Consider the following 27,099-nt stretch of genomic DNA (forward strand, 5'->3'; position numbering starts at 1 on the left):
TTCTGACCCACGAATGTAGGTGTTTTCTTAGGGGCTTGTCTATACTCTCTCCCCTGACCATCTCAGACCAACTCTCATAGCTTTAATTACTGCTTTTATGCAGGTGATTGCTCCATCTCTGTCTGTAGTCCTGACCCCTTTCCTGAGCTTCAGACCCCTTCTCCCATTGCCTTTAGGATGTCTCTACCTCTCTGTCTTATCAGCATCTTAAGCCCAAAAAGTTCAAAAGTGATCATATTGTCTTGCCCCCTAAACCTGCTCCTGACTTCACTATTTCTGTCTATGGCACCCCTAGCTACCTGTCAGTCAACTACCATTTATTAAGTGCTGGGGATGCTGAGAAAGCTAAAAAGCAAAACAAAACACCAAAACCCTTGGTCTCTTATATCTGTGACTGTAGGGTTATCTTTGACTTTTTCCTTTCTCTCAGTTCTCATATAGTCAGTTACCAAGTCCCATCAAGTCCGTCTCTGCACCACCTCTTGTTTTGGACCCTTCTCCCTCTTCTCACCGCCACCAGCAATGGGTTCTCATTGCCAGTTGTTTAGACTGTTACAAGAACCTCCTTGCAGGTCTTCTGACCCGCATTCTTCATTCTCCCCTCCCTCTAATCCATGATTCATATCATTGCCAGACTGATCCTTTTTTGTGCATAGAACTGGCCCTGTCCATGCTCAGTGACCTTCACTAGCTCTCTGCTGGCTCCTGAGTAGATTTCAGACTCATATCTCACGGTGATCCTTTCCCCACACTCTTGGGCTTTAGCTTGTCTGGACATCATCATATTCCCCCCTAGCCTCAGGAAGGGAGCTAAAGCGTGACTGGAGGCCTAGGATGACTTCTCTGCGCATCTTTACCTATTGAATTCTTACCTGTCCTTTAAAGCTCACCTTACAGGCCCCTTTGATTGAGAAGCCTTCCCTCATCTCCTTGGCTGCTAACAACCTCCCCTCTCGGAGGATAGGAATGGGCTGTGTCTTAGCTAAACTTTGGCTCTGCTGGGGATACACCAAGTGCTTAATAAATGTTTGTCACTGTCACTGCCTGAGGATAGTAGGGGCTGAGACTCACACTCAGGTCTTCTGACTTCAGAATACAGTGCTTTTGCTGAATGAGGAGGCCAAGACTTGCCTGACTTCCTATTTCCTGATCTCTTCACTCACTTTTTCTCTTTTCATCCGTATCTGTCTCCATTTTTGCACTGAAGGTGTACCAGCGTTGCCTGTCACGTGGGGGAGCCTCTTTCCCTTTGTCTCCCAGTCCCAGCAGTGCATGGGGTCTTCAGGGTTCATTGTATAAGGGGATGATTGAGTCTTGGAGACCATCTAGCTCTTCCCCAGATGCTTTCTCACAGAACCTGTCCTGAGTCTCCCTGACTCCCTAAAGGAGGCTGTTGGCTCCCAGACAGCTCTGATTGAGAGGCAAGCCTGGGGAGTGGGGCAGTGGCAGGGAAGGGATGGGGCAGGGCCCAATCCAGCATAGATGCTTGTTATTAAGCACACTCTACCTTCATAGTGGGTGCTTTGAGCCAGGCAGACATGATCTCATTCCCCTCACAACAGTCCAGGCAAAGCAGAACAGGTCACACCTCTCCGAGGTGGCCTAGCATTGTTGAGTGGGAAGGCAGAGGGTACTTATTACTGTTAAAGCCATGGGGGAGGCCCTGCCTGCTTCTGAAGCTTCTGTAGCCCAGAGGTACTTACTCAGTTTGCTCCAACTTCTGGGCTCTTGTCCTCGCTTCATAGATTGGGGGGCTCCAAATGGCTTATGGCCTTCAGGGGCCTAATTGCTAATCCAGGGTCCCCTTCTTTGGTTCTTGCTGCCTCTCCTTCCTGATGATTGGGCCATATAGTCAGGGCACATTTCTTAGGGATTTTATTCTTCCCTCCACAAGGGTATAAGTATCTTCAATCAATCATGTTCCTAAAAACTGCTTTCTCCTCTGACCTTCAGGCCCAGCATTTGTGCCCTCCTATAATCTGACTCCCGTTTACCTCATCCTCACCTTCTGTCCTTCAGGTACTTTCCATCGTAGCCAAGGTGGATGTTTTTCAGACGCTCCTGCCCTCTCCCCTCTCTGCTCCAGAGCTGCCCCCCCCCCCCCCCGTCCTCCTCCTGCCCACTCAGATCTTTGAGCCTTTGCTCACACTTTCCCACTGGATGGACTTCTCCGCTCACCTCCCTCAGTTGTGGTCTCTCACTTCCTTCAAGGCCTAGCTCAGATGCTGACTCCTCTGTGAAGTCTTCCTTGAAGCTGAAAGTGATTGCTTCCTTCTCAGATGTCTCATGGCACTTTGCTTCAGTCTGACCTTTGTGCTTGTTGCATTCTCCCTTGTATCATAGTTATTTTTTGTGTTTCTGTCCTTTCATTAGCTTAAAAGTTTTTTCGAGGCAACTAGGTAGCATAGTGGAAATGAGGGGGAGGGGACTTAGGGTGAGGAAGTCCTGAATTCAAATGCTGGCCCAGACATCTACTAGATGTGTGACCCTGGGCGAGTCACTTAAGTTCTCTAAGACTCACTTCCTCATCTCTAAAATGGGGATGATGTAAAAGTATTTACTTCCCAGGGTTGCTGTAAAGTTGACATATGCAAAGTGCTTTATAAACCTTAAAGTACTATATAGATGTTAGTTATTAATGATAATGATAATTACTATTATTAGGAGTATTTTTACTATTAGAGAAAAAAGGACTCTGTCTTTTCTATCATTGTATGCCTAATACCAAACACGGTGCCTCAAACACAGTACAATAGATGTTCAGTAAATGTTTGTTGTATTGGATTTGTCAGGGACCCCAAGAAGGTAAAGACTGCTTCTACCAAGCTTGGAGCAGTTCATCTGGCTGTCAGGAGAAGCAGGGGCAGCAGAGCCCAGATCCATAGGGGAAAACAGCTTCTGATGTTCAGGGGAGGCCATTTGGGTGGGTGGGGGGACAAGAGGGGTGAGGTGGTAGGACTGGGAAGTAATTACAGCAAATCGAGTCACTTATTCCCTCACTGTTTGTTCTGGGCATTGTTCCAGCAGTCTCTCGATATTCCCATTAGGCTTGGGAGATACAAATTAATTTTAGCATTATCCTCACCAAAGCATATGAGAAGCAGTGTAGCATAGTGAATAGATGGGGATTTGCAGTCAGAAAGACAGGGGCAGCTCTCTCTGGTGATGCCCGGCTGCATCAGTGGGGTCTCTTCACAGGGAGTTACCCATACCCCTGAAATCACGGGCTCAGACAAAAAAACCCAAAGGCTGAAGGTTGATTCTAACAGCCTCCTATACAAAATTGTGCATCTTATATGCTCCAGAGCCACATGGAAATGAGGCACTGTGTAATAGGGTGGGTGATGGATTTCAGGTTATCGGGCCTCAGTTAGAATGTCTGTTCTGTTATGAGTTGTGTGACTTTGGACAACGCCTGATTTTTCTGGACCTCCCTGTTCTCATCTAGAAAATGACAGGGATGGACTTTGATGACCTCTAAAAGCTCCTTTTCACTCTAACGCTGAGCATAAGATTTCTAGATGACCTGGCCCTTGCTGCCCTTCATAAATAGAGAATTCAGAGTCAAGTACGTTTGATACTTGGGAACAGGTTTGGAGATCCTTACATTTTCTTTGGTGGAACTGAGTGCCCGTATTGGAGCCATGTTTGCTGACATATATTTGCACCCATCATCTGTGTGTCCATGCCTGTCAGTCCCTGTGTGTGCATGGACTGTCACGCGAAGTACTGACAGTGTGACTGTTGAACGTGTCATGTGGAGGATTTGGGGCTGTGTTAGTGGCTACCTGGTCATAAGCCTGCTTTGTGGTTGTGCAGCATCCTGTATGCAGACATCGTGGGCTTTACCCGTCTGGCCAGTGACTGTTCTCCTAAGGAGCTTGTGGTGATGCTGAATGAGCTCTTTGGGAAGTTCGACCAGATAGCCAAGGTAAGTCACCCTCCCGGGTGTGCTGGGTAGGGCACGGATTGAGCTTTATGCTTTACTGATGCTGAGGTTTAAGGAGAGGCTATTCTGGGGTGGTGCGAAGAAGCTTTGGAGTAGGGCTCAGGAAGGCTGGGTTCTATTCCCATTTGGGCCCCCTAATTAGCTGCATAGCTTCAGTAAGTCACTTACTTTTCAGGAAAATGAGTGTATGAGGATCAAGATTTTGGGGGACTGCTATTATTGTGTTTCTGGCTTGCCAGTGTCCTTGCCAACTCATGCCAGGAACTGTGTGAAGATGGGACTCGATATGTGTGAAGCCATCAAGTAGGTACTTGGGGTACACAGGGTGGAGGGAGGGTGCTGTGACAGCAAAGACATCTGTCATCTGGGAGTCTCTGGCTCCAAAGTCTCAGGCAGAGTCAATAGGCTTGTGCAGACTAGATGTGAGATTCCACGTGCGATATGAGAAAGCGCAAAGGCAGAGAACAGAAATAATAACTCGAGGCCATGCATTGTTCCCTTTAAGGATGCCACTTTAACTATAGCAGAAGGGATGGAGGTCAGGCAGCAGGAAGAACTTTGTGATGTTCAAGTTGGGGAGCCTGTATCAAAATTGGTACTTTTAACTATAACAATCATAATTCTTCTCCCAGCTTCAGTTTTCTGTGAGCCTGTTCCAGTTCTGTTCCTACTTCATGATGTAGCCCCAATCCCACCTCTTCTGGGGAGCTTTCCTTGACGATCCCTGTTCCTGTTTCTCTTGTAGCACTTGTTCTGTGTAGCCAGACATTTAACATTTTGTTACATTTGGTCCAGAAGATATAGCCCAGTGGGCTCGGCTGTCTCTATCCTATTAATGTCTCATTGAATAGGGAGCTAGCTTTGATGTCACAGAGACCCAAGTTCGAGTTTACATTCTTTTTTTGACACTATCTGCATGACCATGGGTGGGTGAATTATTTCATATCTCAATGTTCTTGGCAATTCTCAAACACTCTTAAGTTGCAGAGAAGTTGACCCTTAATGATAGAGGGAGTTGCCACAATCACTTTGTTTCTACTGTCTTCTGTTCTTGCTAAGTTAAATTGCGTATCAATTCTGTCTAATCTACAAGTCCATGAGCTCCTAAAGGGTACAGACTGTATCTTCGCTTTTCTCTGTGATACTTCCTATCCCTGGGTGGGCAGCACAGGAGTTTCTAAAAAAAAATAAAGCTTATTCATGGGGTAGCTGAATTCCTTAGTTGGGTAGCATCTAGGATGAAAGAAGATCCTGAGTGATTTGAAGCTAAGGGAGCCCTGAGATTGTTTGGGGCCTTGCTGTTTCCCAGGAGGCTCTGACATTTCTCTGCTGTCCACAGGCAAGTGAGGGAAGCCACAGGTGTAGACATCAACATGAGAGTGGGCATTCACTCTGGAAATGTGCTCTGTGGGGTCATTGGCCTTCGAAAGTGGCAGTATGATGTATGGTCCCATGATGTTTCCTTGGCCAACCGGATGGAGTCAGCTGGGGTCCCTGGGTAAGAATCATCCATAGGATAAAGGGGGTGAGGGGTTTAGGCTTCACTTCCCCCTCATTCTCATAGTCTTGGTATCTGTGCCCTCAGCTTGGCCACGAGCACATTTGTCTTTTGCCCTGGATTTGAAGATACAGTTCAATGATGAGAGCTCTGACTTTTTGCTATTGGTCCATATCAACCTTTTCCTCTTCCGTCTTTAAAATGGGAGGTTTGGATTAAGAGATCTCTGATGTCCTTTCCAGTGCTGACATGCTATGTGCCTGATTCCATGATTCTAAATCTGCCCACTAAGAGGACTCCTATTGCTAGGAGTATGGACAGCGGATGAATAATTTACCTCTTTGGTGGCAGTGGAGATCTTTTCACAACCTGACCTCAGTTTTCCCCATTTGTAAAATGAAAGGATTGGACTAAATGATTTCTAAGGTCCTTTCCAGCTTTTGGCAGTCTGTGATCTTACAGCCATCAAATTAGGATGGCACAGGGTGTGGTCCTTTCTAGAAGCAGGAGAATGAATAAGACCTTGTGATAGTCTAGCTCTCTGCCCCACCCACCCCCTCCTCTCTCTTCTCTTCTCTTTCTCTCCTCCTTCCCTCCCTTTCTCCCTTCCTCCCTTCCTTCCATTCTTTCATTCTTCCATCCTCTCCCCAATTCTCACCACAGTCCATCAAGGCCTGTCTTTTCCTTCCAAACAAGGCATGTGTGTGGTAGGGGCAGAGAGATGGGCTCATGGATCTGAACACCTGTAGCTTCCCTGGCACCAGAGAAGCTCAGATGACTAAATTAGGATGAGAGACCCTCCTTGCAGAATTCTGAGCACATGTGGTTTGAATTCCTTTTTCTCCACATTCTTCTCTGCAGCCGGGTGCATATCACTGAAGCCACGTTAAACCATCTGGACAAAGCATATGAAGTGGAGGAGGGGAATGGACAGCAGAGAGACCCCTACCTGAAGGAGATGAACATTCAGACCTACCTGGTCATAGACCCTCGGGTATGTTCAGTGCCTTTTTTGGCTCTTAGGGAGTCTGTGGTGTATGTGTGTGGGAGAACGTATGGGTCCATCAGGACCATATTGATGTGTGTGTGTGTGTGTGTGTGTGGGTGTCCTGCTCTTGTGCAGCAGCATCTGCCTCAAAGTGCTTCTGGCTATTTCTGGAGCCTGGGGTATCTCCCATCTCACTTCCCTGCTTCTTTTATTGGCTTGCCTGGCCTTGGAAATTTGTGAATCACATCCGTACAGTTCATCAGACTCACCATTTATTAAATACCTGCTTTGGGCAGAGCTCCAGGCTGGGTGCTGGTGGTGATCCAGAACTCAAAAGAGAGAGTCTGTAACTGGTTGGAGTTTAGTAGGAGGATAAAACCCAACCATGGATAACTGTGAATATACATCACGTGAAAAGTGCATAAGAGAGACACAGAAGGAAGTGCCAATAGAAGGAAAGGGGGTGGAATGTAAGGGGGAGCAGAGGGGAAGGTTCCTGCCTTTGGGGCTCTTTGAAAAGGCCAGTGCGGGGGAAGGAATCAGAGTAGCAAAAAATGCTGGTAGGTTTGGAAGGAGTATGTGTGTGTATGTGTGTATGAGAGAGAGAGGAAGGGGGGAGAGAATGAGAGAGAGAACGTATACGTGAGAGTGTGTATGTGTATTGAATATGAGAGAGTATGAATGTGTGTATGAGGTAGAGTCTGAGTGTGTGCATGCGTGTGTGCGTGTGCATGTGCGTGTGTGTGTGAGAGAGAGAGAGGGAGAGAGAGAGAGAGAGAGAGAGAGAGAGAGAGAGAAGGGGGGCAGTATAGGAGGGAGAGTTTGTCTATTTGTCTTGGGCTGCAGAGAACTGCCTGTTCTACTAGGCTTTTGACGACCAAGGATACACCTCTCTTAGATAGCAAGGGGAGATGTGTTCCAGCAATTGGTGGGCAGACAGATCTCTTCACCACCCGCCTTGGCCTGTCTTGGTTTTCCCTCCTGTTCCTCCCCTTCTCTTTTTTCCCTTTCTCTTGTGTAGTCAGCTGAACCTCAGATTCCTCAGTGGAGTCTTTTCTTTTAAGCAAGTCTCTGCCAGACTTATAAATGAGCAGGAAATGAAGTTTCCAGCCCAACTCCTATTTCATCTGTTGTTTTCCAGTTCTGATTTCTCATGCAACTTATAGGAGCCACAGATCTGGCACTGGGTGGGACTCTAGCAACTGATGAGTCCAGCTCCCTCATTTTACTCATTTACCGAGCATGGGTCATATAGGTAGTAGGGATCAGAGCTGGGATTTGAACCTAGGTTCTCCGAATTCAACCCCAGCACTTCTTTTTGAGAAGCATAGATCTCAGCACAATTAAGAATTTTTTTTAGAAGTTTACCCACTCCAATCCATTATCTATGCATTAAATATTTTTTTAGCCAGTAAAAAACCATTGATGAATGCTTGCTCGAGGGTCTTTTATGCTTTTAGAGTTGAGCGAGGCCATAGAGATGAAGTCTCCTGCATTTTATAAATGAGAAGGCCAAAGATCTAAGGAAAGTGACTTGTCACAGAGTCCCACAGGTCAGGATTTGAATCCAAGTCTCTTAACTCCAGATTCAGTGTTCTTTTCATTATGCCATCCAATAGCTACTGTATATGTACCATGTTTGGTATTGTGGGGGAGGCAGTGCTGTATAAGGCACAGACCCTGCCCAAAGTGTGACTAAGGAGGTAAAGTGGATATACATAGAAGAGCCACATGAAATATAAGATATAGTATGTAATTTAGGGCTGAGTTATGTAGTGTGGGTTCTATAGGAGTGTTAGAGGGGTTGAGTGTATGCTGGAGTAAATGAGACTTAAGCTGGGCATGTAGGAGATTGTCAGTTCCGGGGCTCAGTCTACATCTCAGCATGCCTCCAGTCATCTCAGGTTATTCTCCCCAGCCCCCTAATTCCCTATACAAAATCATTTTAATTAAATATATAGGGACTCTTGAAACAGTGGAAAGATCGCTTAATTTGGAGTTAGAGGAACTGGGTTCAAATTCCTCTGCTACTTTATTGCTTGTGTGACCTTAGGCAAGTCACTTAAATTCTCTGAGCCTCAGTTTCTCACCAGTAAAATAGGGGGTTGGACTCCGAGGATCCCTTCTAGTTCTAAATATGTAATCCTATTGTGCCTATCTGTGGTGGATTCTCTCCAGCACCAGAAGTGCTGGCTGGGTGGAGAGTATGCACTGAGAGACACAGAGCTGTCCCAGGGGCTGAGGTTCTGAAGATGATTGACTGACCTGGCTCGTTAGTGTTGGCTTCCTTCATGACCATAGTTCCTCCTTTGTTCTGGGGAATCATGGGGCTGGCAGTGGTTTCGACTCTGAGCCATATTTTTTGGCTGTTGCTCTTAAATTTCCGTTTGAGACAGTTCCTCCTTCAAATTATCTGTCCCCACATCTTTATGCAAGTGCCATTTGTCCCAAAGACTTTGCTCTTGCAAAGGGCTAAGGTAAAGATGTCACATTTTTACTAGGGAGTCTCCATAGTCAGGTGAAGAAAGATTATCTCCTCAGACACTGAGGTCAGGCATGTGACCTGATACCATGGTGTGGAGGGCAGAGTTTGGGAAAGAACCTAGATTTTTTCTGTTTTCAAGCCCTATTGTTATCTTTCTTCTTCTTGTAACAGCCCTGCTCTGTGTCCTTCTCACATGGTTTGGGGTTGAGGGCTTTTCCCCTACCCCACCACACGCCTGGACAAACAGAATTATTTTCCACACAGGAGGCCAGCAAGTCTGTATGTGGCTTTGGTGAATCATTCTTGGGACTCTGACAAGAATGTCGTCAATCTGTTTTCAAGCTCTCTCTCTCTCTCTCTTTCTCTCTTTCTGTGCCCCAGCGGCACATCAAGGTCTACTTTAAAGACCCAGCCGTTAAGTGTTTAAATGAATTGGGTGCATCAAAACAAGACAGTCCAGTTTCTCATTTCTAGATGGCTGGGACTATAGCCAAAGATCTGTGGGCTCAGCTGGTCTTAGTTACCACTACTGAGAAATGGGGATACAGACCTCTGTGTCTTATCCTGAAGGCGCTGTCTACTTCCTTCTCCTCCAACTAGTGATGGAAATCTCTGAATGTCAGAGCTGGAAGGACCCTTAGAGATTGTTTAGATGAATCCTCTCATTTTTAGTGAGAGGAGAGAACTGAGGCCTGGAGAGGGGAAATTATGTGCCTAATGTTATAGTCAGTGAATGGAAGAACAAAGACTAAAACCCAGGTGCTCTGACTCCCAAGCCTTTGTTCTTCCCATCATCAGGCTATTACCCTAAGCAGTTACTGTCTTGAGCTTTATTTTATCACATTTTAAAGGTTTTATTGATGCTTTTTTGCCATAGTAATTTTTGGATGTACCTCTACTCCGTCACAAAGCAAATGGAGTTAAGCAACAGAGACTGACAAAACGATATTGTTTGACAGCGTATTCACTGTTCTACACCTTTACTCTCCCACATCTCTGTTAAGAGGAGGGAAATGTGTTTCATTGTCTTTTTCCAGTGCCAAGATTGTTTATTACAATTAATCAGTTTGGTTGCCTTTCTGTATTGTGTGTGTGTATACATATATAAATTGTATGATATGTGTATAATATATATAATTGTGGTGTTTAGTCCTTTTTCAGTCACATCCAACTCCTTGCGACCCCATTTGGGGTTTTCTTGGCAAAGATACTAGAGTGGTTTGTCATTTCCTTCTCCAGCTCCTTTATAGATGAGGAAACTGAGGCAAACAGGGTTAAATGACTTCTCCAGGGTCACACAGCTAGTATGTGAAGCTAGATTAGAATTCAGGGAGATGAGTCTTCCTGACCCCAGGTATGGCAGTCTCTCTATCCACTGGGCCACCTATTTGTCCTTATGTAATTGTATAATAATATATATTAAATGTACATATAATTCCACATATGAAAATAACATGGAATGTATTATATGTGTGTGTATATTTGTGTGTGGGCATGCACATGCACACACACATACACACTATTCTCCAGGTCCTCATTACTACCTCCTGCATCAGTTCATGCAGGTCTTCCAAATTTGTGTGAATGTCTCATATTTGTTTCTTATGGAGCATTAATATTCTATTATGCTCTTGTGCCGCAATTTGTTGAGCCATTCTTCAGTCAGTAAGCGATTACATTGTTTCCAACTTTTTGCTACCATAAAGAATGGGGCTTGATTTGATACAGTGATATCCAATTAGTTGAGACTGATTTGACCTATTGTGTTGTGATGGAGTATTGTCGAATCAGGAAGTGTGGGGTTGAGTCACTTCCCCTGTATGAACATTAGCTTCCTTATCTGTAAAATGGAACCAAGAACCTTTTTCCAACCTCTCCTCCACTCAGTTGTCAAAGTGACTTTCCTAAAGCACAGGTCTGACCCTGCCACTCCCTACTTAGTAAATGCCAATGGCTCCCTGTTACCTCCAAGATCAAATATAAAATGCTCTTGGCATTTAAAGCCTTTCACAGTTTGGCCCTTTCCACTTATCTAGTTCACATTACTTCCTTCCATGTACCGTATGATCCAGCCTCTAGCCTACTTTCTGTCCCTCAAACAGGACATGCCATATCCTGCTTCCCCACCTTTTTCTGACCATTTCCCAGGCCTAGAATGCTTTTCCTCCTCACTTCTCCCTCATGGCTCCTGTGGCTTCATTCTCACATTCCACCTTCTGAAGGAAGAAGCCCTTCCAGGACCTCCCTACAGCTAGCTCCTTCCCTTTGAGATTAGCCTTCCATTTCCTTTGTATGTATCTTGTATGTACATAGTTACTTGCATGTTGCTTCCCCCATCCCCGTTTGAATGTGAGCTTCTTGAGGGCAAGAACCCTAGTTTTACCTTTCTTTGAATCCCTAGCCTTGGCTCACAGTAAGTGATTAATAAGTGCTGATTTACTGATTAAGAATATTTGTACGATCTATGACTCAGAAAATAGTGAGGAGCAGAGACAAAAAAGCCCCTCTGCAATAAATTATTTTTTCCCATCAGTGACAGTAGAACCATCACATTTGGAGTCTAATATCATAGTCCTTCATGTGAGGAAATAGAAATGTGAATAAAGAAAATAAGGATCGAAAGAACAACTGGAACAGACCGAGAATATCCAGAGAAGACCCATGCTGGGGGAAATTTTGATATTGCTCGGAGGTTGGTTCTAAAACTGTCTGGAAAAACAGATATCAAATGTTTTTGAAAAATCATGGCTGTTATCTTCTCAAAAAGATGATTGATAAGATTGTCAGTAACTGCCAACCCATATGCCTTCTTATTCCTTACAAAAATATCTTTATGAGAACCATTTCCAATATGAATTAAGAGTATATTTGATGAAAATATCAGAAGGGGCAGGCACGTTTTTATAAAGAATATTCTATAGCCAGTCACTTCTTTACGGTCACACAATTGACTGAACAATGTGGTGCAGAGAATACAAGACTGCTTGTATTGTCTTGTATTCTTGTGGTGCTTATTGTTTCACTTAACCTCAGAGTTGGAAGAGATTTCAAAGGCCATTTGGTCTTTATTCATGAACACAGGTCCCTTTTACAATGTACTCAGAAAGTGGCCATCCAGCCTTTGCTTTAAGTCCTCTGCTGGCAGGGAAAACACCATCTCCCAAGGCAAGTCCCACTGATTTCGGATGGCTCTGCTTGTTAGGAAGTTCCTAATTACCTTAAGCCTAAATTTGCCTCTTTTCAACTTTGCTCTAAGTTCTGGCCTCTGGTGCCAAACTGAACCATTCTCATCCCTCTTTGAATGGCAACTCTTCAAATACTTGAAGACAGCTCTCGTGGCCTCCCCCTCATCTCCACCCTCAAGTGTTCTCTAGGTTAAATATTCCTTTTTCCTTCATCTGATCTTCTGATGGTCTGATCTTCAGTCCTCTCACCCTAATGGTTACACTCCATGTTGTCAATCTCCTTCCTAAAACTTGCCAACATTGAGTATAATTCCTCGTGTATTTTCTGATCACAACAGAGTACAGAAGAACTATCACCTTCCAGGTGATGGTCACTGTGTTTCTTTTAATGCAATCTAAGATCATCTTAGTTTTCCTGGCAGCGATATTATACTGTTGACTCATACTAAGCTTGCAATCCACTAAAACTTTCAGTATTTTTTTTCAGACAAATTTCTGCCCAGCCCTACTTCTCTTATTTTGTACTTGTGAAGCTGTTTATTTGAACTTAAGCATAAAACTTTACATTCATCCCAGTTCAATTTACTCTTACTAGATTTGGCCCAAATTTAGTTATCCCTTCAAGCTTTGTGTCATCTATATGTGATGAACATGCTATCTGTGCTCTTATCCAAGTCATTAATAAAAAGGCTAAATAGTACAAATCCAAGTATAGATTGCTGGCACTCCACTAGGACTGTCCTTCTTTGTTGACATCGAATTATCAATGATTATTCTTTGAGTCTGTTTAACCAGTTTTAAATTGATCTAACTATATTACTGTGTTAAATTTATCTAGGTCTGAGAGGGACAAATTGAAGTTTTCCGCTATTATAATTTCACTTACTATTTCTCTCTGTAATTCATTTAATTTTTCCTTTAAGAATTTGAAATGCTATATGCCATTTGGTACATATATGTTTAGTATTGATGTTAATTTGTTGTCTGTGGTACCTTTTACCAAAATATTGTTTCCTTGTTTATCTCTTTTAATTAGGACTATTTTTGCTTTTGCTTTATCTGAGATCATGATTTCTACTCCTTTTTTTTTTTTACTTCAGCTGAAGGATAGTAGATTGTGCTCCAGTCCCCTCCCCTTTTTTATTTTAACTCTGTGTGTGTCTTTCTGTTTCAAGTATGTTTCTTGTTAACAGCATACTGTTGGATTCTGGTTTCTTGTCCATTTTGTTCTCCTCTTCCATTTTATGGGTGAGTTCATTCTATTCATATTCAAAGTTATGATTGCTGTATATTTCCCTTCATGCTATTTTCATATACCTTTCCTTTTTTTCTTTCACCTCTTCTTTAAGAGTCTGTTTGGCTTTTGACTAATGCCTCCATTATTTTATTCTACATCATTTCCTCCTTTTTCTTAACCCCTTTTTTCTTCTATTTCCCAGTAGGGTAAAATATGTTTCTGTTCCCCACTGTGTGTGTATGTGTATTTTCCCCTCCTTTAACCAGTTAATAGTGGTAGTGAGATTCAAGTGTTGCCTGTTCCTCTCCCATCGTTGCCTCCTTATATAAACTTTACCTTGTGCGCCTCGTTTATGTGAAATAATTTTTCCCATTCTTCTTCCTTTCTCCTCTCCCACTGTGTTCCTCTTCTTCACCCCTTCCATTCTCCTTTTCAGATCATCAAAACATAACAGAATCACTTCTAGGTTTTCTGTCTAACTAGACTCCCTCTATGACCCCTGATAATGATAGAAATCTGAGGGGTTACATGTATCATTTCCCCATATAAGAATGTAAACAATTTAACCTTGTTTAATTCCTTATGATTGCTTGCTTATGTTTACTTTCTTATGCTTCTCTTGATTCCCATGTCAGATGGTCTACTCAGCTCTGGTCTTTTCATCAGGAATGCTTGAAAGTCCTCTTTCATTAAAGGCTCATTTTTTCTCCTGCAGGATTATACTCAGTTTGTTAGGTAGTTTATTCTCCATTGTAATCCTAGGTCCTTTGCTTTCTAGAACATTATATTTAAAGCTCTTTGCTCCTTATAGTAGTGGCTGCTAAATCTTGCATGATCCTGATTGTTGTTCATTGGTACTTGAACTCCTTCTTTCTCTCTGCTTGCAGTATGTTTTCTTTGATTTAGGGGCTCTGGATTTTGCCTATAAGATTCCTGGGAATTTTTATTTTGGGGTTTCAGGAGGTAACTTGATTCTTTCAGTTTCTGCTTTGATCTTTGGTTAAAAGATATCTGGGCAGTTTCCTTTCATGATTTCTTAAAGTATGATGTCAAGGCTCTTTTTTTGTCCATGTTGTTTAGGTAGTTCAATGATTCTTAAATTATCTATCTTTGATCCATTTTCTAGGTCAATTTTTTTTCTATGAGATATTTTACATTTTCTTCCATTTTTTCAGACTTTCGACTTTATTTTATTATTTTTTGACATCTCATGGAATCATTATCTTCCATTTGGCCAATTTTAATTTTCAAGGAGTAATTTTCCTCAGTAAGGTTTTGTATTCCCTTTTCCAAGCTGTTAATTCTTTTTTTTTCATATATGTCTTCTCTAGTTCTCACTTTCTTTCCTATTTTTCCTCTACCACTCTTATTTAGTTTTTAAAATAATAATAATAAAGACCAAACTCTTTAACTCTTCTAGGCATTGTAGGAACTGTGTCTAAACTGCATTTATCTTTGGGACTTTGCTTGTAGATGTTTTCAAGTTATTGTCTTCTATCTGTATCTTGAGCTTCCTTGTGACCATAGTTGCTCTTTATGGTTAATTTGCTTCTTTTTGTTTGCTCATTCTTCCAGCCTATTTCTTGATTTTGGACTTGATGTTAGTCCGCATTTCTTAGGGGGATTGTCTGTCCTGAGCCTTTTATCGTCTTATGTCCTCCTGCTGCTTTCACAGGTCAAGTTAGGTGCCTGCAAGCTTTCACTGCTTTGGAAGTGGTATGATCTGGGTTGAAGTCTGCTCACTGCCCTCTTGGTCTTACCCTCTGCAGGTTCCTAAAAACAGGTTTGGTTCTGTTGGCTTGTTGATGAGAGTTTTAGTAGATAGCTGCTGGACTTGGTCACTGTTAGCCTGATGGGAGGTTCAGAGTAACTGAACTGCTAACTCCTCTTTGGTTTAGGATTCCTGCCTTGGTTATTTTGTCATAGGCTTAGATGCTAGGCTAAAGGCTGGAAATGAGTCACCTCTCTGCTTGTGGGATCACAGCCACACAGTTACATTTCAGGAACTCATTCTTTGCTCAATATACAGGTAAGGCCAACACTCAAAATTGTTTCTCTCTGCCCTGAATCTGTGACCCAGAAGTGGGTGGTGGGTGACAAAGCTGCCAGGTGGCACCCACCCCCTGTACCCAGCAGTATTTTAGGGATTCTCTGAGGGCTCTTTTGTCCTGGTGCTTCCTATCTGGTACTGTGTCCATCCTCTTTCAGTCCCTGGGCACTGGAATGCCCAGGAGCACACTGTGTGCTCCTGTCTGGAGCTGATCCTCGTTGTCCACAGACCTCTCTGTCTTTCTCCCTGAGCTGCCCTTGGCTGGATGAATGATGTACCCTCACTTTCCCTTGACTTTCCTGATCAGAATTGATGTATTTTCTAGATCATAGTGAGGAACTAGGCTATATGGTTTCCTATCACTCTGCCACCTTGATTTTGCTTTAATTACATTACCACAGCTCACATTTCTGTTGTGTCCAAAAATGGCATGTGAGATTCTGTAAAATGCTTTGCTGAAATCTAGGTAAACTTTAGAGTATGCTTCTGATCTATTGGTTTGGTAACCCTGTCAGAAAAGTAAATCAGGTTCTTCTGAAATTACCTCTTTGCTGAAGCCATGCTTGCCTTGTAATCCCTGATTTCTCTGCCCCCCCCCCCCAATATATTCAGTAACCAATCTTTTTAATAATATATCCTAGCATTTTGTCAGGAATCAGGCAAGCTCACTGGCCTAAAGCCTGCAGATACCACTCTATTCCTTTTCCTCCTTTCATTCCTACCTTTCCCCCTTCACAAATTAGACTAGCATTTGATCTTCCCCAAGCTTGTGGCTCTTCTCCCATTCTCTAGAATCTTTTTTTCTTCTTTGTTATTTATTTTCAAAATCATTATTTATTTATTTTGGACATTCTTTTAAAATTTTGAGTTCTGAATTCTCTCCTTCCCTTCCAGCCCTCCCCCAGCCACTGAGAAGGAAAGCAAGATGATATCAGTTATACAAGTGAAATCATGCAATGCATATTTCCATATTAACCATATTGCAACCCCCCCCCACCAAAAAAAGGAAGAACAATTATATTTCAATTTGCACTCTCAGTTGGATAGCATTTTTTCCCCACCATGAGTCTTTTGGAATTGTCTTGCATCGTCGTATTGGATCAGTGTAGCCAAATCTTTCTTAGTTGATCGTCATTACAACATTGCTGTTATTGTGCACAGTAATCTCCTGGTTCTTCTCATTTTACTTTGCATCAGTTAATGTAGATTTTGCCATGTTTTTCTGAAACCACCCCTTTTGTCATTTCTTATAGTACAGTAGTACTCTATCACAATGGTATGCCACAACTTGTTCAGCTCATCCCTAGCTAAAGAGCATCCTCTCAATTTCCAATTCTTTGCCACCACAAAAAGAGCTGTTATAGATATTTTTGTACATTTAAGTCCTTTTCCTTTGATCTCTTTGGGGTACAGACCTAGTCATGGTATTGCTGGGTCAAAGGGTATGCACAGTTTTATAGCCCTTTGGGCATAGTTCCAATTATTCTCCGGAATGGTTGGACCAATTCACTACTCAACCAACAGTTTATTAGTATACGTGTTTCCCATCATCTCCTCCAGCATTGTCATTTCTGATAGATGTGAGGTGGTACCTCAGAGTTGTTTTAATTTGAACTTCTCTAATCAATAGTGATTTAGAACATTTTTTTAATATAACTATAGATAGGTTTGGTTTCTTCTTCTGAAAACTACCTGTTTATATCCCTTGGCAATTTATCATTTGGGGAATGGCTCTCATTTTTATAAAGTTGACTCAGTTCCTACGTATTTGAGAAAAAAGGCCTTATCAGGGAAACATCCTATAATTTTTTTTATATTTTTATTCTCTGTTGTACCTTTTAGTAAAATGTAGTTTCCCTGATTATCTCTTTTAATTAGGTGCATTTTTGCTTTTGCTTTGTCTGAAATCATGATTGTTACACCTGCGTTTTTCACTTTAGTCGAAGCATAATATATTCTGCTCTAACCCCTTGTTTTAATGCTTTGTGTGTGCATCTTTCTGTTTCAAGTGTATCTTTTGTAAACAGCATATTGTTGGATTCTGGTTTCTAATACATTTTGCTATCTGTTTCCATTTTATGGGTGAGCTCATCTCATTCATTTTCACAGTTGTAATTTCTGAGTATTTTTCTTCATTCTGTTTTCTATTTATCTTTCTCTCTATTTTTATTCTGAACCTTCTCAAAAGTCTGTTTTGCCAACTCTGAGGTACTACTTCACACCTGTCAGATTGGCCAATATGACAGAAAAGGAAAATGATAAACGTTAGAGGGGATATGGGAAAATTGGGTCACTAATGCATTGTTAATGAAGTTGTGAACTGATCCAGCCATTTTGGAGGGCAATTTGGAACTATGCCCAAAAGGCAATCAAACTGTGCATATCCTTTGATCCAGCAATACCACTACTAGGTCTGTATCCCAAAGAGATTTCTGAAAAAAGGTGGTGGGAGGAGAGAGACCTCCTTGTACAAAAATAGCATCTCTCTTTGTGGTGCCAAAGAATTGGAATTTGAGGAGATGTCCATCAATTGGGGATTGGCTGAATAAGTTGTGGCATGTGATTATAATGGAATACTATTGTACTATAAGAAATGATGAACAGTATGATTTCAAAAAAACCTGGAAAGATTTACATGAACTGATGCAAAGTGAAGTGAGTAGAACCAGGAGAACCTTGTACACAGTAACAGGAACATTGTACATTGATGAATTATGATGAATCACTTAGCTATTCCCAGTCATACAATGATCTGAGATGATTCCAAAGGTCTCTGAAGGAAAATTGCTATTCACATTGAGAACTGATGGAGACTAAATGTAGATCAGAGCATACTCTTTTTACTTTCTTTATTTTTTTCATGTTTTTTTTCTTTTTGTTGTTTCTTCTTTTACAACATAAGTAATATGGAAATATGTTTTACACGATTGCACATACATAACCTATATCAGATTGCTTAGTGTCTTAGTGGGGGGGAAGAGAAGGAGGGAGAAAATTTGGAATTCAGAATTTTCAAGTGAATGTTAAAATTTGTCTTTACATGTAATTAGAAAAAATATACCATTTAAAAAAATTCTTTTTTGGGTCTGACCACTGTCTCCCTTAATCCATCCTCCCTTTTATCATTCTTATACTTACCCCTCCCCTGCCACCCTACATATTTTATCCCCTTCTCTTCCGATTTCACTATTGGTCAAGTTTCTATACCCAGCTGAGTATGTGTATATGTATTCTTCCCTCTTTGAAACAATTCCAATGAGAGTGAAGTTCAAGCATTGCCTATTAACCACTCTCCCATTTCCCCTTCCACTATAAAAACTCTCCCTTACATATCTTGTGTGAAAAAAGTTTTCCATCTTCCTCTCCCTTCTCCCTTTTCTCAGTACATCCCCCTTTCTCACTCTTTCATCCATCTGTCTATCTATCTATCTATCTATCTTTGGAGATGATCCCAACATAATCAACTCATACTCATGCCCTCTGTCTGCATAGTAGACTCCTTCTAACTGCCCTAATAATTATAAAATTCTTTCCCCCAACTTATTTATTTTTCCACTATTTATTTTTTCCAATTACATGTAAATATAGTTTTCAACATTCACTTTTATAAGATTTTGAGTTCCAATTTTTTTCTCTCTCCCTCCTTCCCCTCCCCCTTCCCCAAGACAGCAAGCAATCTCATATAGGCTATATATGTACAATCATTTTAAACATATTTCCACATTAGTCATGTTGTAAAAAAAGAATCAGAACAAAAGGGTAAAACCATGAGAAATAGAAAACACAAAAAAGAGAAGAAATAGTCTGCTTCCATCTGCATTCAGACTCCGTAGTTCTTTCTCTGGATGTGGATAGCATTTTTCATCATGAGTCTTTTGGAACTGTGTTAGATCATTGTATTCCTGAGAAGAGCTAAATCTATAATAGTTGGTCATCTTATAATGTTGTTGTTACTGTGTACAACATTCTCCTGGTTCTGTTCACTTCATTCAGTATCAATTCATGTTAAGTCTTTCCAGGTTTTTCTGAAGTCTGCCTGCTCTTATAATGATAAAATTCTTAGGAGTTATATGTATCATCCTCCCATGTAGAAATATAAACAGTTTCACTTTACTGAGTTCCTTATAGTTAATCTTTCATATTTACCTTATTATACTTCTCTTGAGTCTTGTGTTTGAATGTCACATTTTCTGTCCAGCTCTAGTTTTTTCATCAGGAAGGCTTGAAAGTCCTCTATTTCATTAAATGTCTATTTTCCCCCTGAAGGATTATACTCAGTTTTGCTGGGTAGGTAATTCTTGGTTGTAATCCTAGCTCTTTTGCCTTCCTTTTAATGTGGAAGCCACTAAATCTTGTGCGATCCTGACTGCGGTTCTATGATATTTGAATTGTTTCTTTCTGGCTGCTTGCAATAGTTTCTCCTTGATGTAGGAGCTCTGGAATTTGGCTATAATAGTCCTAGGAGTTTTCATTTGGGAACTCTTTCAGGAGGTGATTGGTGCCTTCTTTCAATTTCTATTTTACCCTCTGATATTGGGGGCAGTTTTCCTTTATAATTCTTGAAATATCATGGTTAGGCTTTTTTTTTTTTAAATCATGGCTTTCAGGTAGTTCAATAATTCATAAATTATTTCTCCTTGATCTATTTTCCAGGTCAGTTTTTTTTCTGATAAGATATTTTCTTCTATTTTTTTCATTCTTTTGGCTTTGTTTTATTTTTTCTTGATATCTCATGGAGTTATTAACTTCCACTTGTAATTTTTATGGAATTATTTTCTTCAATGAGATTTTGTACCTCTTTTTCCATTTGGCCAATTTTGCTTTTTAAGGAATTCTTTTCTTTAGTGAAACTTTGTGCCTATTTTACTATTAAGCCAATTCTGTTTATTAAGGTGGTGTTTTATTCAGTATATTTTTATGCCTCTTTTACCAAGCTATTAATTCTCTTTTCATAGTTTTCTCACATCATTCTCATGTCTTTTTCCAATTTTCCCCCTACTGCTCTTATCTTTTTCTTTAACTTTCCAGGAATTCTAGTTGGGTTTGGGTCCAGTTTTTCTTTGAGGCTTTGCTTGTAGCTGTTTTCACAATGTTGTTTTTTCCTGAGTTTGGGTTGGTCTTCTTGCCAGCATAGTAACTTTTTATGAGCAAGTTCTTTTTCATTGTTTGCTCATTTTCTAGCCTGTTTCTTTAAACTTAATGTTAAAGTTGGGCTCTGCTCACCACAGTTGGGGAGGCACATGCTTTTTTATGCTACTGTTTTCAGAGCTAGTTCTGGGGGTCTAGAAGTTTTTGGTGCTTCCAAGGTGGTATGGTCCTAGGAGAGGTATGGTCACTACTCTCCTGGTCTGCTCTATAAGGAAGGGCCCTTGCTTCCCTGTAGCCACAAATGCCAATTCTCTTGTCTACGTTGTACTTGTGACCAAATTTCCTGTTCCCTTGTGATTGACCACAAGCACTCTGCTCCACCTTGGAACTGGGACCCAGAACTGTGTATCGGCAGTGTAGTTACCAGTCAGTGCCACAAAGGGTCCCCTGTAATCTCTTTCTGACAGTTGTCTGATCTCCTTACCATCTCTGGGCTGAGAGATCCTGATGCTGCCATTGTCACAGCCACCTCCAAGGCCTGTCTGGGCCAGCCCCGACTCCAGTGTCACAGTCCTGTCCTGCTGACCTCCTAAGTTGTCTTAGGCTAGAAAAAGGTTTCACTCTGACCTTTTGTTGGCTCTTTTGCTCCCAAATTTGATTTGAGGAGTAATTTTCACATTTTTGAAGGGGAATGTTGGGACAGTTCAGCTAGGTGGCTGTCTATACTCTTCCATCTCTCCAGAAGCTTTCAAAGATCAATAGTTGGCCCAGCAATCACATCTGCCAGTTGTTTCTTGACCATAACAAGAGAGAGAGCCTATATAATCCTTTGCTTTTTAATATGAGGTATGGGGGGGAGATATGTTTGTTAGAGGTATTTGCCACTAAATGGAGCTAAAAGTCTAAATGGAAAAGAATTCATTACAAATGGTGCCGTCGTTCAAGGCATCATACAGTGTTTGTAGATGATACTGTGCTAAATTACATCAAGCCCAGATCATGTCAGACCCTTCAGAGCCTCCTAAATGATATCCTGATCCACTGAAGGCTTAAGACCTCTGCCTCACTGTCCACATGCGGAAAAAACAAATGTATGAAGAATACCTCTTGTCGAGCTATGATAGTTGTATAGGTGAGACTCCTAGAGTGGTCCATCATGGCATCCTCCCCTATACACTGTATTGGTACCTGCCTGATGTTAGGAGACAGAGGTGGGTAGAGGACCCCATCCCCCAAGAAAGGATTTATAGGAGGAAGTGAACAGTAATCATGATGGTTGAGAAGGATTGGACAGACCCCCACTGAAGAGATCATAGATACCTTAGAGCGTATAGAAGTACTACCTTTCTGCTTGGGTTGTTCTGGGAAAAGCATTTTGTAAACAGTTCACTTACCTAGAAATGTGAGCTATGATTGACTGCCACTAACTAGTCTACGTCTGATAGAGTTAGCTAACCCAGTAGATGGGTTTCTCTATCAGTGAAATAAAGGGTTTATACCAAAGGATTTCTTAGGTTCCTTCCTGTTCCCTCCTTGCTGCCCTCATGTTCTGTGAGCTATAGATCCACGATTATAAACTTTGCCCCTCCATAATTCAACAGCAAGCATGGACTTCATCTCACGAGGGGTGGAGTAGCCTGTGCAGGAACCTTCTTACCTTCTCCGTCCATTAGTATGGCCTTCTGTATATTCTGAAAGGAAGTGGTATTGTTAGATACGTCATGGAGGCAAGGTAATGTGGTAGCAAGAGTGCAGGAGGCCTGGAGTCTGACACTCATCAGCTTTGTAACTGTGGGCAGATCATCTCCTCTGAGTGGCCTTGGTGTTCGTCCACAAAATGGACGTGATAATCCTTTCATTGTCTCCCTTGCAGGATTGTTCTGGAGAAGCCCTTAGTAAACCCTAAAGTGCTAAGGGCATGGGAATTATTGCTTGTATTATTATTATTACCTCTGTGACCTTGGGCAAGTCACTTCATCTTTCTGGGTCTCGGTTTCCTCGCCTGTAAAAAATGACCTCTAGGGGTCTTTTCTTCTCTAAATCCCCTGACATGGGTTTTGAGGTTATCTCAGCCATTTACTAGTAATGTGACTTTAGGTAAATTACAGGATCGTAAATTTAGATCCGGGAGGGACCTTGGAGGCCATCTAAAGCCCTTCACATTTTCCCCATCTGTATTAGAATTTGTTCCCCTTCTCATGTTCTGCAGTCTGGCCAGACTGGCCCTGCTATTCCTCACACATACTGTGGTCTCTCCTGCCTCAGTGACTTTGCATAGGTCATCTTCTCCCCCACCCCTCCCCGCCCATTCCTGGAATATACTTCCTTCCCACCTCTGCTTCTTAGGCCTTTCCTGATTCCCTAAAATTCCCTCATATTTATTTTACATATATTCATTTACATGTTGGCTGCCCTTAATAGAATGTAAGATTCTTGTTGTCAGGGACCATTTCATTTTTGTCTTCATATCGCTGCTGGTGAGTACAGTGTCTAGCAACTAGGAGGCACTTAGTAAGTAAGACAGGTATTGATTGGTTGATCTAAGGCAGCGCTTCTTAAACCTATGGGGTCACAACGCCCAGTTTAAGAAGCACTGACTAGGCTGACCCCCTAATTTTACGGCTAAAGAATCCAAAGGCTAGACAATTAATTAAGTGATTTGCTCAGGTTTTGAACCTATGGGGCTCCTCAACCTTCCTAAGCCTCAGTATCTTTATTAGTAAAATAGGGATATTAGTCCCTGCTTTGCCTTTTTTTGAGGATCAAATGTGTTATTGTATGTGAAAGTACTCTCTAAACTGAAAAGTGTTCTACAGATATTTGCTGTTAACAATATTACTATTGCAGGCACTTTATAATTATCCAGTGTCTCCTTCTCTTCACTCACACAGCCACTGCCCTCATGTAGGCTCTGGTCACCTCATGCCTGGACTATTGAGTGCCGTAGTATCCCAATGGCCTCTTGGTTTCAAGCCCCTCCTCACTCTAATCCATTCTCCACTCAGCTGCCAAATGGATTTTCCTAAAGTTCAAGTCTGTCCATGTCAGTGTGCTGGTTCAGTAAACTCTTTTTCTGTCACCGCTAGGATCCAATATAAAGTCTTCTGCTTGGCGTTTCAAGCCTTTTTACAACGGGCCTCTTCTTGTCTTTCTGGCCTTGTCCCTCTTCCCTCCCTGTACTACGCCATCCATGACATCGGTCTGCTTGCTGTTCCATGAACCTTTTTGGGTTCTCTACTCTCCACCCCGCCCCGCCCCCCCGCCAATTAGTGCCTTCACCTCTCAGATTCCCTTCTATCTACTCTGTATGTATCTCGTATGTGCCTAAGTATTCACATGGTGTCTCTCCAATTAGAAAGCATGACATTTGAGGGGAGAGACCTTGTTGCCTTTCTTTGTATCCCCCTTTACTGTCACCCATTTTCCTGTCCGGGTCTTGGACCTCTCTCACTTCTCATCTCTGCCTCCGGGCTTCCTTCAGGTCTCCACTAAAGTCTTGCCTTCTAGAAGAAGCCTTTCTTAGTCTTCCTTATTCTTCGTGCCTTCGCGCTTACATTATCTTCAAGTTCTCCCGTCTGTATCTTGCTGGTGCATATTGTTTACCTGTCATCTCCCCATTAGACCATGAGCTCCTTGGGAGCAGGGACTAGTTTTTGCCTTCTTTTTTTTGGTGATCCCTATGCTTAGCACAGTGCCTGGCACATACTAGGTGCTTAGTAAATGCTTGTTCGCTTGACTTGAGTTCACTGGCTTTCTCCAATGCCTGAAATGCTCTGCTACATTCTGGCTTCCTTTCAGACTCAATTCAGAGCCTACCTTCTGCAGGAGGCCTTTCCTGAGTCTCTCCTCCCCCTCCCCCAGCAAGTGCCTCCCCCAGAGATTATTTTCATTTGCATGTTTTCATTTACATACATATATGTACAAAACATATATATATATATATATACACACACATATATATAGCTACAGCTTATATGTAGCTATTTGCATTCTGTTCTCCCCATTAGCTATGAGCTCCCTGAAGGCAGGAACATCGCATTTGTCTTTTGTCATATCTCCAGCCTTTAGTAGTACTCGGTACCCAGTAAGTGCTCAATAAATAAATGTTTGTTGATTGGCTGACTAATAATGAAAGTCATGATGAGCTTTTTGCTGCGATTATTGTGTATAGCAAATGGTATAAAACAACCCCCCTTACATGTGAAACTGAAAGGTAAATCTTGTGTTTGCAGGTTATTCTGCCTGCTGGGTCCCAGCCAGTCACTCCATGGCACAGTTGGTTGAATATAGCTGTCTGCTTTCCTCTTTTCTTCTTGTGACCCTTCTCCCTCCCAGCTCCCTCCCTGTTCTCTGTGGAAGGGAAGAGCTTTATGGAATCCGGGTCCTGAGATGCCCCATTCCAACAGCTATGCAGGGAAAATGTTGAAAGGTGCAGTGAATCTTGACCTCTTTGAGCGCCGTTCCTTCCTCTGGATTCACCTTCTTCTACATGTGGTTTTGAGTATGTCCAGGGTTGAGGTAGGGGGGAGGAGGCAGTTATTTATTCATAGGCTGCAGAGGTCATTGTCCAGGCTCAGGGAGGATACTGCAGATTTATAGCATCTGCAAATAAATTCCTCACGTCAGCCTCTGTCTCCTGGATTGGAGAGAATGTGGCCTGCTGCTGGTGCTCAAAGGAGGGGCTGAACTTGGCCTTCTGTGAGCTCTCCAGGGCATCCCAGATCCCTGTGAGGGTCATAATTGAACACTGTGAGAATCTTTATTCATTTTTCTTTGTCAGTGACCTCTCCAGTCAAACTTCCTCAGTAGCGTGGTTTTGTGCTTGCATTTGCAGTCCCGGCAACAGCAACCCCCCAGCCAGCACCTCCCGAAGCCAAGAGCCAACGATGCCCTGAAAATGAGAGCCTCTGTCCGAATGACCCGATACCTGGAGTCCTGGGGAGCGGCCCGGCCCTTTGCATCTCTCAATCACAGGGAGAGTCTAAGCACTGACATCCTCATCCCCAGAGTGAAGCGAACAAAGGTGAGACCTGCGCAGACTTTCATCTCCTCTCTCCTGTTCTCTGACATCCCCTTTTCACCAGAACCCGAAGGTTTGGCATCTGTGCAGCTAGTGGCTCGCCATCAGACTTCCGGGGAGAGGCTGTGGTGTGCTGTGCTGGGACGAGGAGCAGGAGCCCTGAGTTCTAATTCAGATGCTACCCAGTGATGTTATCTTGGCCAGTGCTAGCAGACATTTATTAAGTGCTGACTATGTGCTGTATGTTGGGGATACAAAGAAAGGCAACAAGGATTTTACCCTCAAATGCCGTGCTTTCTGATTGGAGAGACACCATGTGAATACTTAGGCACATACGAGATATATGCAGAGTAGATAGAAGGGAATCTGAGAGGCGAAGGCACTGGTGGGGGTAGGGAGAGTCGGAAACCCAAAAAGGTCTCCTGCAGAAGGTGAGACTTGAGCTTTGAACTCCAGGTTTCCCACCTTTAGCATGAAGAGAATAATTCCTGCCTTCACTACTTCATGGATGTAACACGAAGGTCGAATGAAATAATTCACTTCAAGCATTTATTAAGCCCCTGTCAGCAAGGCACTAGGCACTGTACTGGGTCCTGGGAATCCAAACATGAAAAACCAGTCCCTGCTGCCCCGGAGGTTACCTTGCAGTGGAGATCACGCAAGGAAGTGCACAGTTGGCCGTGTCCACACGTTAATAACTTTCAGTGATTTGCTTGAAACATTTATCTGGACACTTCATTTTACATTCTAGTAGTATTGCTAACACTGCCCCATGCTTTTTCTGGGCCCAGGGTGCAATGCTAACCCAATGTGTGGGACGTGGAGGGTTTTGGGGGCCGACGCCTGGTCATCCTCAGAGGGTTTCCTTATTCCACATTTCTTTGGTGCTTTTCCATTGATGGTGTTACTGTACCTGAGATCTTGTTAGATCCTCACAACAGTGCTGGGATTGTGGGAGGGCAGATATATATATATATATATCATCTTCTCTTACAGGTGAGTAAACTGAGGCTCTGAGGTTGTCCAAGTAAGTCACAGAGCCCAAACACGAACGTCTGCAGACATCACAATCTAGCACTGTTCATACTAGTTGGGGTAGGAGTAGGTTGGCTTATCTAGGGAGGTTGGTCTTAACTGAGGCTGAGCCCCTATCACGTAGTGCCAGTCTTGCTGTCTTGTGCCCCTGTGGTTTTTGGATGTCTCCCCTCTTGTACAATAGGAGGTACAGGGTCTGTTTGAAGACTTTGTTTCTTCTATCTTGCCTTGGGCGATTTTCGGTTTCCCTGTTAAGTTCTTGGTTCGTGGGAATGGGGGATGCTGTCTGGGTTTCACAGGGCAACCCAAATCAGGATGTGGCATATTATGACCATGTGAAATCATTTTCAGTTTCAATTTCTTGCCTCCTTTTAGGCAATCCCCTTACGGCGTCACAGGGATGCGGACAGGTATGTTTACTTCTTGCTTCTCTCTTCTATCAGGCTGGCAGAGCTTTTGAGAGTTCAGGGTTACCTCCATGCCACAATGAGGCCCCAAAAGAGGAATTTGGTGGAGGATGCCCATTTTGTAGATTGGGAAAACTGAGCCTCAGGGTCACTAGAG

General features: G+C 42.5%; 1 protein-coding gene across 1 annotated transcript in view; it reads left to right on the plus strand.

Annotated features, from left to right (window-relative positions):
* The window catches only part of ADCY7 (adenylate cyclase 7), a 93,836-nt gene that overhangs the window by 47,863 nt on the left and 18,874 nt on the right, over positions 1-27,099 (plus strand). The window contains exons 7-12 of the mRNA XM_036752594.1: positions 3,820-3,931; positions 4,125-4,252; positions 5,289-5,447; positions 6,309-6,441; positions 25,315-25,503; positions 26,911-26,945. Of these exons, the coding sequence (XP_036608489.1) occupies positions 3,820-3,931; positions 4,125-4,252; positions 5,289-5,447; positions 6,309-6,441; positions 25,315-25,503; positions 26,911-26,945 (756 nt within the window). The remainder of the gene's footprint in view (positions 1-3,819; positions 3,932-4,124; positions 4,253-5,288; positions 5,448-6,308; positions 6,442-25,314; positions 25,504-26,910; positions 26,946-27,099) is intronic.

The sequence above is a fragment of the Trichosurus vulpecula genome, chromosome 3 (genome assembly GCF_011100635.1).
Source record: "Trichosurus vulpecula isolate mTriVul1 chromosome 3, mTriVul1.pri, whole genome shotgun sequence".
In the NCBI taxonomy this organism is placed as follows: Eukaryota; Metazoa; Chordata; class Mammalia; order Diprotodontia; family Phalangeridae; genus Trichosurus; species Trichosurus vulpecula.